The sequence below is a fragment of the Pelobates fuscus genome, chromosome 6 (genome assembly GCF_036172605.1).
Source record: "Pelobates fuscus isolate aPelFus1 chromosome 6, aPelFus1.pri, whole genome shotgun sequence".
NCBI lineage: Eukaryota > Metazoa > Chordata > Amphibia > Anura > Pelobatidae > Pelobates > Pelobates fuscus.
Window position 1 is genome coordinate 5,557,725 of NC_086322.1, and position 12,814 is coordinate 5,570,538.

The window sequence follows — 12,814 nt, forward strand, 5'->3', positions numbered from 1 at the left end:
TATTGCAGTTTGTAATGACACCTTTTATATATATAATTCCCAGAGTATTGCAGTATGCAATGATACCTTTTATATATAAAAATCCCAGAGTATTGCAGTATGCAGTGATACCTTTTATATATATAATTCCCAGAGTATTGCAGTATGCAGTGATACCTTTTATATATATAAATCCCAGAGTATTGCAGTATGCAATGATACATTTTATATATATAAATCCCAGAGTATTGCAGTATGCAATGATACCTTTTATATATATAAATCCCAGAGTATTGCAGTATGCAATGATACCTTTTATATATATAAATCCCAGAGTATTGCAGTATGCAATGATACCTTTTATATATATAAATCCCAGAGTATTGCAGTATGCAGTGATACCTTTTATATATAAAAATCCCAGAGTATTGCAGTATGCAGTGATACCTTTTATATATATAAATCCCGGAGTATTGCAGTATGCAATGATACCTTTTAAATATATAAATCCCAGAGTATTGCAGTATGCAATGATACCTTTTATATAAATAAATCCCAGAGTATTGCAGTATGTAATGATACCTTTTATATATATAAATCCCAGAGTATTGCAGTATGCAGTGATACCTTTTATATATATAAATCCCAGAGTATTGCGGTATGCAATGATACCTTTTATATATATAAATCCCAGAGTATTGCAGTATGCAATGATACCTTTTATATATATATATATATATATATATATATATATCCCAGAGTATTACAGTATGCAATGATACCTTTATATATATATAAATCCCAGTGTATTGCAGTATGCAGTGATACCTTTTATATATATAAATCTTAGAGCAGGGGTAGGCAACCTTTTAGCGGCACTGTGCCGATATAGGATTGAGATGTCCCGTAGCGTGCCGGTCCTATTTTTTTTAGATTGAGGTTTGTATGCTGCCGTATTCTGCTTGTGTTATTTATACTGTGTTACGGTACTTCCCGGTATAAGAGGGGTTAATACCGCTGAGGACGTTCCCTTTCCGAATGAAGAAGCAGCTAACAGCAGTTCCAATTAGCCGAACAGGAACCATACGAAATCTTTCACGAACCAAACAGCCGAATGAGTAAATCATACGAATCCAATACCCCCAAGTACGAGACCAAGCTCCGTATTGAGGGTTAAGCAGAGATCTGGTTTATTGAGGGCTACCTGCCCGGTTTTTATGCAGGTCTCCCTCCTGGTGGACACTCCCCTAGAGGACCAGATGGAAGACTGGGACAATATGGATACAGTAGCCAATCACAGTGGCACAAGCATAAAAACTCCCCTTTGATGTAGATAATCCAATTATCTCCATGGATAGACGCTAAACTCCATTTTGTACCTGAACATAAAAATACAATAAAATCAAATACTTTACATTACACAAACAGAATTCCCACATTCAGATAGCTGGGATCTGAGAGCACATTATTACCGAATGCCGCTCAGATCCTATGCATACAGTTCAATCGCCATGGAGCCAAAGTCTTTCACATTGTCTTTCGGTATACGAACGGGCTCCATGGGATGGCTATCTGGAGTGCGTCTATTCGTGCCGGAAGGTACCGAACGGACCGACGTTCGTGTGCTGGATGGCAGAGAAGAGAGGTCGGCGGCTTCAGCGGTGTACGTGCAAAATAGTGTCCGTTTTTCAGTTCCATAGTTTGGGCGCCGAACACCGCTGCCGCCACGTGGGAGTTACACGAACAGCGACCTCCCAACGTTCACCAATTAAGCTGCAGTTAACCGAAGGATAGACGAAGGCAACGGAATAGAGCATAGTTCCAAGACAGAGGGGTCTGTCACATACTGTAATTGCTTTGTATTGTTGTATTTGTGCGTATACGAGCTATTATATTGTATATGTTCAGGAGTAGTTTGTGGTATTGTGTATGATACATATGAATGTGGGCTATGTATGGGGGTTGCTTGTGGAATTGTGTGTGTGTGTGTGTGTGTGTGTGTGTGTGGATGGATATGTCACCTTGTGTGTTTGGTAGTGTGTGTATGTGTGGGGCTGTTTGGGGTATTGCATGTGGGGTTGTGTGCATGTATGTGGATTGTATATATGTTTGTTTGTGGGCTGTTAGTATTATTTGTATGAGGGGAGGATTATTGTGCATTTCTGTGTATATCTAGCAGTGTGGGTGGCTTCCCTGGGTTCCAGTGGGGACCAAGCTGGCCAGGTACAGGTCAAGGACAGGAGCTGCAACAGCAGCTGCAGGCTGCTCTACTACATTGTGGATTCCCATTCACAAGTGTTGGGAGGAAGTGATCTGCAATGCATAAATTGAGGATTGTCCTTCACCACCTTTTCGTATTAGAGATATCTGAAGTTTCACTGGGACTCCTGATAGGCCAGAGCCTGTTTGGCTGTAGCAGCCTTGAGTGCCGTGCAAAGACACCTTGAGTGCCGTGCATGGCACTAGTGCCGTAGGTTGCCTACCCCTGTCTTAGAGTATTACAGTATGCAATGATACCTTTTGTAACGGACCGTTTCAGCATGAAAGGGGAACAATGCGTTTAGGCGATAATCCCCTTTTCCCTAGACAGGCACAGCTACTGCAGAACATCAGAACTCACGAGCTGGATACGAAATAACACTCCGAACTGGAACAGCTGAACAAGAAAAGCATACAATCGGCTTACACTCTTGGCAGTCAGCTTACAATCCAATCCCCCCCAAGAACGAGACGACACTTCATTTTGAGGGTTAAGCAGGAACTCAAGACTGGGACACCCAGTCTGGCTTTTATTACCAACAAGTACATACAGGACACTCCCAGGGGGAGGATGAAATTAACCAATCACATGGATGTACCTCCCACACATTTCCTCCCCTTAGATTAACACTTAACACAATTATACTGTACACCTTTTTCCCCAATTCCTGGATGTACCCCAAATACATATGCTACACCTCCAAAACAGGTATCCCCTGATAGCCCTTATTCAGGGGGACAACATATGCAAGAATCAGCCCATTCGGATAAATGGTTCAGGAGTTATGGAACTTTAAAGTATTGACCGACCGCATGGGTAAAGTATCCGAAAACAGTTCCATGCATTTTGGCCCTGCGGTCGGTCACAAACAAGGGAATGAAAACAGGCGAATTGCCTGTGTTATAGAGCCTGGAGAGGGTTTGAATGAATTCCCTTGTTTGTGGGGTTCTTTCTACCGAACGGGGGGTCATTCGGTAGTTTCCATACGAATTTCTGGAAGTATGGAGGTCTCAGCGGTGTTTGCCTAGTCAAGTGTCCGATTTCAGTTCCAGACACTCGACGGCAAAACACCGCTGTTCGGTAGTTAAAGATGGCCGCCGCCACGTGGTTGTTTCCTGAATGGCGGCCACCCAGAGGACACAGAACACATTACATGATTGCCAATTACCCGTTTGCAACATTGTTGCAAACGGTAATTGGAGGCACACTTAATCCTGGGTGGTCTGGTTGTTCGGTAGTTTCCTCAATACAATGAATGGAGTGATTCTACCGAACAATCAGAGGAAGGCTGCATATATATATATATAACCCAGGTTAACTGCATACATAAATACATATACAATATACAGGCAGTACAATAGGATATGCTTCACAGTCTTAAAGGGACAGTAGTCCCAAAATGTCCATTGCTGATTTTAAAGGGCCAGTAGCAGCAATATAAATTAGTACATGCCCAAATATAGTCTTTAAAGTGCAATATGTCCAGGGGCCATAGTCAGCGGGCAGGAGGCTAGCAGCCAGGCCTCTCCAGTTCACAGTGGCGAAGCTGGTTTCGCCACATTTCTCCCCTTGGCCAATTAGACTAACAGGGTACCTGACTTTCTGCCGGTCAGTGCCCTGGTTAGTCCAGCAACCCACCCACAAAACAGAAATAACAGAGCAGCCCACCCACACTAACCGGTTACTACATCTGGGTGAGGAAGGATTTTGTCCAAGTTCTGGTGTTTCACCACTGCTGGGTGGGAGACGGGTAGGCTGCCTTGGTGGGTTGCTGAGGGGGCAGAGACCAGCGGTACTCTGTCCTGTTGCCAGCACTACCACGGGAGTAGCCTGGTGGGCGTCTGGTTGCTGGAGACTGGCTGTCTCCCCTTTAGGTGCGCAGCTCGACTGCCGGAGGGGGAGACCGACTGTCTCCCCTTTGGATCCATCACACTGAGGCTGGGGAACAGGACCGACCGTCCCTATCCCTTGTGCTGTAAGTGCAGAGACTACGGTCCCATCTGCACAGTTGTGGGGCTTAACATCTCCCCTTGGTGGGTTAGGTTGCCGTGGGAGAGAGGGTGTAACAAGTTCCTCTCTCTGGATGGCAAACTGCCGCTGGGGAGAAAGGATGGCACCTTCTGCTCCCTGGGGTACACACTGCCGCTGGGGAGGAAGGATTGCACCTTCTGCTCCCTGAGGTACACACTGCCGCTGGGGAGGGAGGACAAAGCTCTCCTCTCCCTTCACCTCACACTGCCTTCCTGGCACATCACTTTGTTGCTGGGGGGCAGGAACAACAACCTCTGCCCCCTGTAACTCAGCCTGCCGCTGGGGAGGATGGACGACACCATCAGCTCCTGGAGACACACACTGCCGCTGGGGAGGAAGGACTGCACCTTCTGCTCCCTGGGGCACACACTGCCGCTGGGGAGGGAGGACGCTGCTCTCCTCTCCCTTCCCTTCACACTGCCTTCTTGGCATATCACTTTGCTGCTGGGGGGCAGGAACAACAACCTCTGCCCCCTGTAACTCAGCCTGCCGCTGGGGAGGATGGACGACACCATCAGCTCCCGGAGACACACACTGCCGCTGGGGAGGGAGGACGCTGCTCTCCTCTCCCTTTACTTCACACTGCCTTCCTGGCATATCACTTTTCTGCTGGGGGGCAGGAACAACAACCTCTGCCCCCTGTAACTCAGCCTGCCGCTGGGGAGGAAGGACGACACCTTCATCTCCCTGGGACACACACTGCCGCTGGGGAGGAAGGACGGCACCTTCAGCTCCCTGAGATACAATCTGCCGCTGGGGAGGAAGGACGACACCTTTAGCTCCCTGGGACTTACTCTGCCGCTGGGGAGGATGGACGACACCATCAGCTCCCTGGGTTACACACTGCCGCTGGGGATCTGGGCCGACTGCCCAGCATCCCTGTAGGGCCGGTAGAGAGACCTCGGTCCCATCTCCACCTGCCTGTTGTGGTTCCTCACAGGACCAATCTATGAGGACCCCTACTTCGGGTTCTTCCTGCCACCTCGGGGGGGGGCGGCTAACCTTCTCGGATGCAGCCTCTACTCTGCTGCTGTACCACTCTTCCTGCTCATCATACTCTTCGTCCATCTTTGAGTTTTGCTCAGCCATGACCTGGTTCCAGATCCCCTGGAATGTGTCCATGGATATATAACCCCCATACTGGGCCACTTGCTGCCTCACCTTGGCCATAAAATCATCTTCAGCGTCAGAGCCTTCCATACTTGTCTGCTCCAAGTCGCTGGATACCTCTGCTGCCAGGGGCGCTGCACGAATGCTAACGTTGCCCTCAATTTGTAACTCCAAGGAATTGGTGTTCTGTAGCTGTCCTTCTGGCTGTGGGAACAATCCCACCGCTGCCACCAATTGTAACGGACCGTTTCAGCATGAAAGGGGAACAATGCGTTTAGGCGATAATCCCCTTTTCCCTAGACAGGCACAGCTACTGCAGAACATCAGAACTCACGAGCTGGATACGAAATAACACTCCGAACTGGAACAGCTGAACAAGAAAAGCATACAATCGGCTTACACTCTTGGCAGTCAGCTTACAATCCAATCCCCCCCAAGAACGAGACGACACTTCATTTTGAGGGTTAAGCAGGAACTCAAGACTGGGACACCCAGTCTGGCTTTTATTACCAACAAGTACATACAGGACACTCCCAGGGGGAGGATGAAATTAACCAATCACATGGATGTACCTCCCACACATTTCCTCCCCTTAGATTAACACTTAACACAATTATACTGTACACCTTTTTCCCCAATTCCTGGATGTACCCCAAATACATATGCTACACCTCCAAAACAGGTATCCCCTGATAGCCCTTATTCAGGGGGACAACATATGCAAGAATCAGCCCATTCGGATAAATGGTTCAGGAGTTATGGAACTTTAAAGTATTGACCGACCGCATGGGTAAAGTATCCGAAAACAGTTCCATGCATTTTGGCCCTGCGGTCGGTCACAAACAAGGGAATGAAAACAGGCGAATTGCCTGTGTTATAGAGCCTGGAGAGGGTTTGAATGAATTCCCTTGTTTGTGGGGTTCTTTCTACCGAACGGCGGGTCATTCGGTAGTTTCCATACGAATTTCTGGAAGTATGGAGGTCTCAGCGGTGTTTGCCTAGTCAAGTGTCCGATTTCAGTTCCAGACACTCGACGGCAAAACACCGCTGTTCGGTAGTTAAAGATGGCCGCCGCCACGTGGTTGTTTCCTGAATGGCGGCCACCCAGAGGACACAGAACACATTACATGATTGCCAATTACCCGTTTGCAACATTGTTGCAAACGGTAATTGGAGGCACACTTAATCCTGGGTGGTCTGGTTGTTCGGTAGTTTCCTCAATACAATGAATGGAGTGATTCTACCGAACAATCAGAGGAAGGCTGCATATATATATATATAACCCAGGTTAACTGCATACATAAATACATATACAATATACAGGCAGTACAATAGGATATGCTTCACAGTCTTAAAGGGACAGTAGTCCCAAAATGTCCATTGCTGATTTTAAAGGGCCAGTAGCAGCAATATAAATTAGTACATGCCCAAATATAGTCTTTAAAGTGCAATATGTCCAGGGGCCATAGTCAGCGGGCAGGAGGCTAGCAGCCAGGCCTCTCCAGTTCACAGTGGCGAAGCTGGTTTCGCCACACCTTTTATATATATAAATCCCAGAGAATTGCAGTATGCAATGATACCTTTTATATATATAAATCCCAGAGTATTGCGGTATGCAATGATACCTTTTAAATATATAAATCCCAGCGTATGGCAGTATGCAATGATACCTTTATATATATATAAATCCCAGAGTATTGCAGTATGCAATGATACCTTTTATATATATATAAATCCCAGAGTATTGCAGTATGCAATGATACCTTTATATATATATATATAAATCCCAGAGTATTGCAGTATGCAGTGATAACTTTTATATATAAAAATCCCAGTGTATTGCAGTATGCAATGATACCTTTTATATATATAAATCCCAGAGTATTGCAGTATGCAATGATACCTTTATATATATGAATCCCAGAGTATTGCAGTATGCAATGATACCTTTTATATATATAAATCCCAGAGTATTGCAGTATGCAATGATACATTTTAAATATAAAAATCCCAGAGTATTGCAGTATGCAGTGATACCTTTTATATATATAAATCCCAGAGTATTGCAGTATGCAATGATACCTTTTATATCTATAAATCCCGGAGTATTGCAGTATGCAATGATACCTTTTATATATATAAATCCCAGAGTATCGCAGTATGCAATGATACCTTTTAAATATAAAAATCCCAGAGTATTGCAGTATGCAATGATACCTTTATATATATAAATCCCAGAGTATTGCAGTATGCAATGATACCTTTTATATATATAAATCCCAGAGTATTGCAGTATGCAATGATACCTTTTATATATATAAATCCCAGAGTATTGCAGGATGCAGTGATACCTTTTATATATATAAATCCCAGAGTATTGCAGTATGCAATGATACCTTTTATATATATAAATCCCAGAGTATTGCAGTATGCAGTGATAACTTTTATATATATAATTCCCAGAGTATTGCGGTATGTAATGATACCTTTTATATATATATAAATCCCAGAGTATTGCAGTATGCAATGATACCTTTTATATATATAAATCTTAGCGTATTACAGTATGCAATGATACCTTTTATATATATAAATCCCAGAGTATTGCAGTATGCAATGATACCTTTTAAATATATAAATCCCAGCGTATGGCAGTATGCAATGATACCTTTATATATATATATAAATCCCAGAGTATTGCAGTATGCAATGATACCTTTTATATATATAAATCCCAGAGTATTGCAGTATGCAATGATACCTTTTATATATATAAATCCCAGAGTATTGCAGTATGTAATGATACCTTTATATATATGAATCCCAAAGTATTGCAGTATGCAATGATACCTTTTATATATATAAATCCCAGAGTATTGCAGTATGCAGTGATACCTTTTATATATATATAAATCCCAGAGTATTGCGGTATGCAATGATACCTTTTATATATATAAATCCCAGAGTATTGCAGTATGCAGTGATACCTTTTATATATATATAAATCCCAGAGTATTGCGGTATACAATGATACCTTTTATATATATAAATCCCAGAGTATTGCAGTATGCAATGATACCTTTTATATATATATAAATCCCAGAGTATTGCAGTATGCAATGATACCTTTTATATATATAAATCCCAGAGTATTGCGGTATGCAATGATACCTTTATATAAATAAATCCCAGAGTATTGCAGTATGCAATGATACCTTTTATATATATAAATCCCAGAGTATTGCAGTATGTAATGATACCTTTTATATATATAAATCCCAGAGTATTGCAGTATGTAATGATACCTTTATATATATAAATCCCAGAGTATTGCAGTTTGTAATGACACCTTTTATATATATAATTCCCAGAGTATTGCAGTATGCAATGATACCTTTTATATATATAAATCCCAGAGTATTGCAGTATGCAATGATACCTTATATATATATATAAATCCCAGAGTATTGCAGTATGCAGTGATACCTTTTATATATATAAATCCCAGAGTATTGCAGTATGCAATGATACCTTTTATATATATAAATCCCAGAGTATTGCAGTATGCAATGATACCTTTTATATATATAAATCCCAGAGTATTGCAGTATGCAATGATACCTTTTATATATATAAATCCCAGAGTATTGCAGTATGCAATGATACTTTTTATATATATAAATCCCAGAGTATTGCAGTATGCAGTGATACCTTTTATATATAAAAATCCCAGAGTATTGCAGTATGCAGTGATACCTTTTATATATATAAATCCCGGAGTATTGCAGTATGCAATGATACCTTTTAAATATATAAATCCCAGAGTATTGCAGTATGCAATGATACCTTTTATATAAATAAATCCCAGAGTATTGCAGTATGTAATGATACCTTTTATATATATAAATCCCAGAGTATTGCAGTATGCAGTGATACCTTTTATATATATAAATCCCAGAGTATTGCAGTATGCAATGATACCTTTTATATATATAAATCCCAGAGTATTGCGGTATGCAATGATACCTTTTAAATATATAAATCCCAGCGTATGGCAGTATGTAATGATACCTTTATATATATATAAATCCCAGAGTATTGCAGTATGCAATGATACCTTTTATATATATATAAATCCCAGAGTATTGCAGTATGCAATGATACCTTTATATATATATATATAAATCCCAGAGTATTGCAGTATGCAGTGATAACTTTTATATATAAAAATCCCAGTGTATTGCAGTATGCAATGATACCTTTTATATATATAAATCCCAGAGTATTGCAGTATGCAATGATACCTTTATATATATAAATCCCAGAGTATTGCAGTATGCAATGATACCTTTTATATATATAAATCCCAGAGTATTGCAGTATGCAATGATACCTTTTAAATATAAAAATCCCAGAGTATTGCAGTATGCAGTGATACCTTTTATATATATAAATCCCAGAGTATTGCAGTATGCAATGATACCTTTCATATATATAAATCCCAGAGTATCGCAGTATGCAATGATACCTTTTAAATATAAAAATCCCAGAGTATTGCAGTATGCAATGATACCTTTTATATATATAAATCCCAGAGTATTGCAGTATGCAATGATACCTTTTATATATATAAATCCCAGAGTATTGCAGTATGCAATGATATCTTTTATATATATAAATCCCAGAGTATTGCAGTATGCAATGATACCTTTTATATATATAAATCCCAGAGTATTGTGGTATGCAATGATACCTTTTATATATATAAATTCCAGAGTATTGCAGTATGCAATGATACCTTTTATATATATAAATCCCAGAGTATTGCAGTATGCAATGATACCTTTTATATATATAAATCCCAGAGTATTGCAGTATGCAGTGATACCTTTTATATATATAAATCCCAGTGTATTGCAGTATGCAATGATACCTTTTAAATATAAAAATCCCAGAGTATTGCAGTATGCAGTGATACCTTTTATATATATAAATCCCAGAGTATTGCAGTATGCAATGATACCTTTTATATATATAAATCCCGGAGTATTGCAGTATGCAATGATACCTTTTAAATATATAAATCCCAGAGTATTGCAGTATGCAGTGATACCTTTATATATATATAAATCCCAGAGTATTGCAGTATGCAATGATACCTTTTATATATATAAATCCCAGAGTATTGCAGTATGCAATGATACCTTTTATATATATATATATATATATATATATATATATATCCCAGAGTATTACAGTATGCAATGATACCTTTTATATATATAAATAGGTTGGTTACTGGTTTCAGTTGAGGCTTGGTAGTGCTTGGGAAGCTAAATCCAAATAGGTTATGGGGGGGGGGAGGGGGGGGGAGAAATTGTCATTGAAATCCCCTTCCACCTGATCTCTGTGGATAGTTAATACAATGTTAAACAAAAATCTGCATACAAGTCAAGCCATTCCCACAGGAATCACAAATATATATGTATGTATGTATCTATCTATGTATGTATGTGCATTTGGTTATCTATATATGTGTTTTTATGTTACTATGCATGTGATTGTGAAGCAAATTTAGTCGTTAGTATTTTACAAAAATTACCATTTATATTTCAATATATTTTAGTGCAGTACATATAACAGATTTTTTTTTAATTTTTTTTTTATTAAAACACTCACACCTGTTTTCCTTACACTCTATCTGACATATTAATAATGGGTAAAACTTCCTGGATAACTTTATTAGAATTTTGCTCTAAGGACACATTAAATCTCCACAGGGTCCTGTCTTCAGTGAGTGAATCTTGTGGTGTGATATTCTTAGCATGAAAAGAAATAGCCATTTCTCTCGTGACCACAGTTGTTTTTCCTTCTCTCTTCAAAACATTATGGATTGATGTCTGAAAGACTTTTCTGGGGTCTACTAGTAATTTTGTGTTTTTGAAACGTTTTTGAATTTTGAATTTTCGAAGAGTATGAAGAAGGATATTAACCCCAGAAATATTTGTCCACATATTCAATCTAGATTTGTTAGCAGATGGGAAAAAAACATGATTTTCAAAACGAAAGACGCTGCTCTTTGGATATTTCTTTTGAAGATTCTCCATTAATGACCCCCAATCATGGAGTTTCACTGGAAGAATGATTTCATCAATGTCATTAAGGAAGACAAACTTACTTCTATACATATTCCTGTACAGACAGTCATTTAAAGTGGCTGTTTGTCCATAGTAACCAATCTGATTTTTGGATTTCAAGTTATAACGCCATTCAGTAGATGTTCGTAGGAATTTGTCTATTGGCCAAGGAACGACCTCTAGAATTCCCTCTTCCACGTAATATTGTAAGACTTTGTTCACATTCTCATGACACTTGTTGACATAGAGAGTAACTCTTCCAGCTCCAAGCAGTTTATACATTTCAATGCTCTGGATAGTCTGTAGAACATTATTATAATCTCCGTACATGGTGGAAATGCAGACGGTGAAATTGACAGACAGAGTATGAGGAGGACGGTTTCTGACTTCAAACAATGTAAGCGGAGTTATGTTTGTGGCATTGGGCCAATGGACAGATATGTAATGATAGGAACAGTTTGGAGGCTCAGTACATAACAGGTCAGCCGTCCCATATGGATGTCCAAACATGTCTCTGTGAAGGTCTATCTGAGCTCTGACTGTCACCGAGGAGCTATGGATACAGTGGAACCAACAATAAAGCTCTCTCACTGAATGATGTATAATGGCAAGTACCCGGATACTGGGTGTAGGTCCTCGGGGGTCATAGTACGGAGCCAGGATAAAGGTCTGGTTATCCCCCAGAGCAGTTATTGTGCTGTTTCCAATGTTAGAAGAATTTCTAGGTTTAATTTTCACTTGTTGGTGATAAATATATGAAAGCCATAAAATGGAAACAAGGACATTAATGATGTAGAAATATGTCCTCATGATTCAACCAATGCTCTTGTCTTGGCCACCTGCAGAAAGAAAAGAAAAATGTCAATAAACTTAAAGAAAACCTTATTGTAACCTCTTCTCCAACGCTCACGCTGTAATTGTATTACATGCTGGAAAATGGGAAGCATTATCTCTTATCCCTCGCGAGTGGGATTTAATAACACTGACATTTATATACTTTGTCTTTGAAGAGCAATTGCATTATAGCCTAATTTATCACCTCCCACTCTCCATATCAATGTCATATTTGTACAACTAGTATTCACAAAGGGGCTTGCTCCCTTCCTCCTTAGCCAGTTGCTCAGAGTAGACATACTAACACGAGGGCAGGGTTGCCATCAGAGGAAGACAACCATGATGATTGTCATGAGCCCCTCAGTCCTGTGGGGCCCGGCATCAAATGCTGATGCTTCAGGGTCCTGGCCAGTACTGTGATCATGGACGTCCACGGGGGGAGGGGGGCAAGGAGGAGCACTTG

At 40.5% G+C, this 12,814-nt stretch overlaps 1 protein-coding gene across 1 annotated transcript; it reads right to left on the reverse strand.

Annotated features, from left to right (window-relative positions):
- Positions 1–11,070: 11,070 nt before the first annotated feature.
- LOC134615253 (glycosyltransferase family 92 protein F13G3.3-like) lies at positions 11,071–12,327 on the reverse strand. Its single transcript, XM_063459740.1, has one exon. It carries the CDS (start codon positions 12,325–12,327, stop codon positions 11,071–11,073), a length of 1,257 nt encoding a protein of 418 aa, XP_063315810.1.
- Positions 12,328–12,814: the final 487 nt, after the last annotated feature.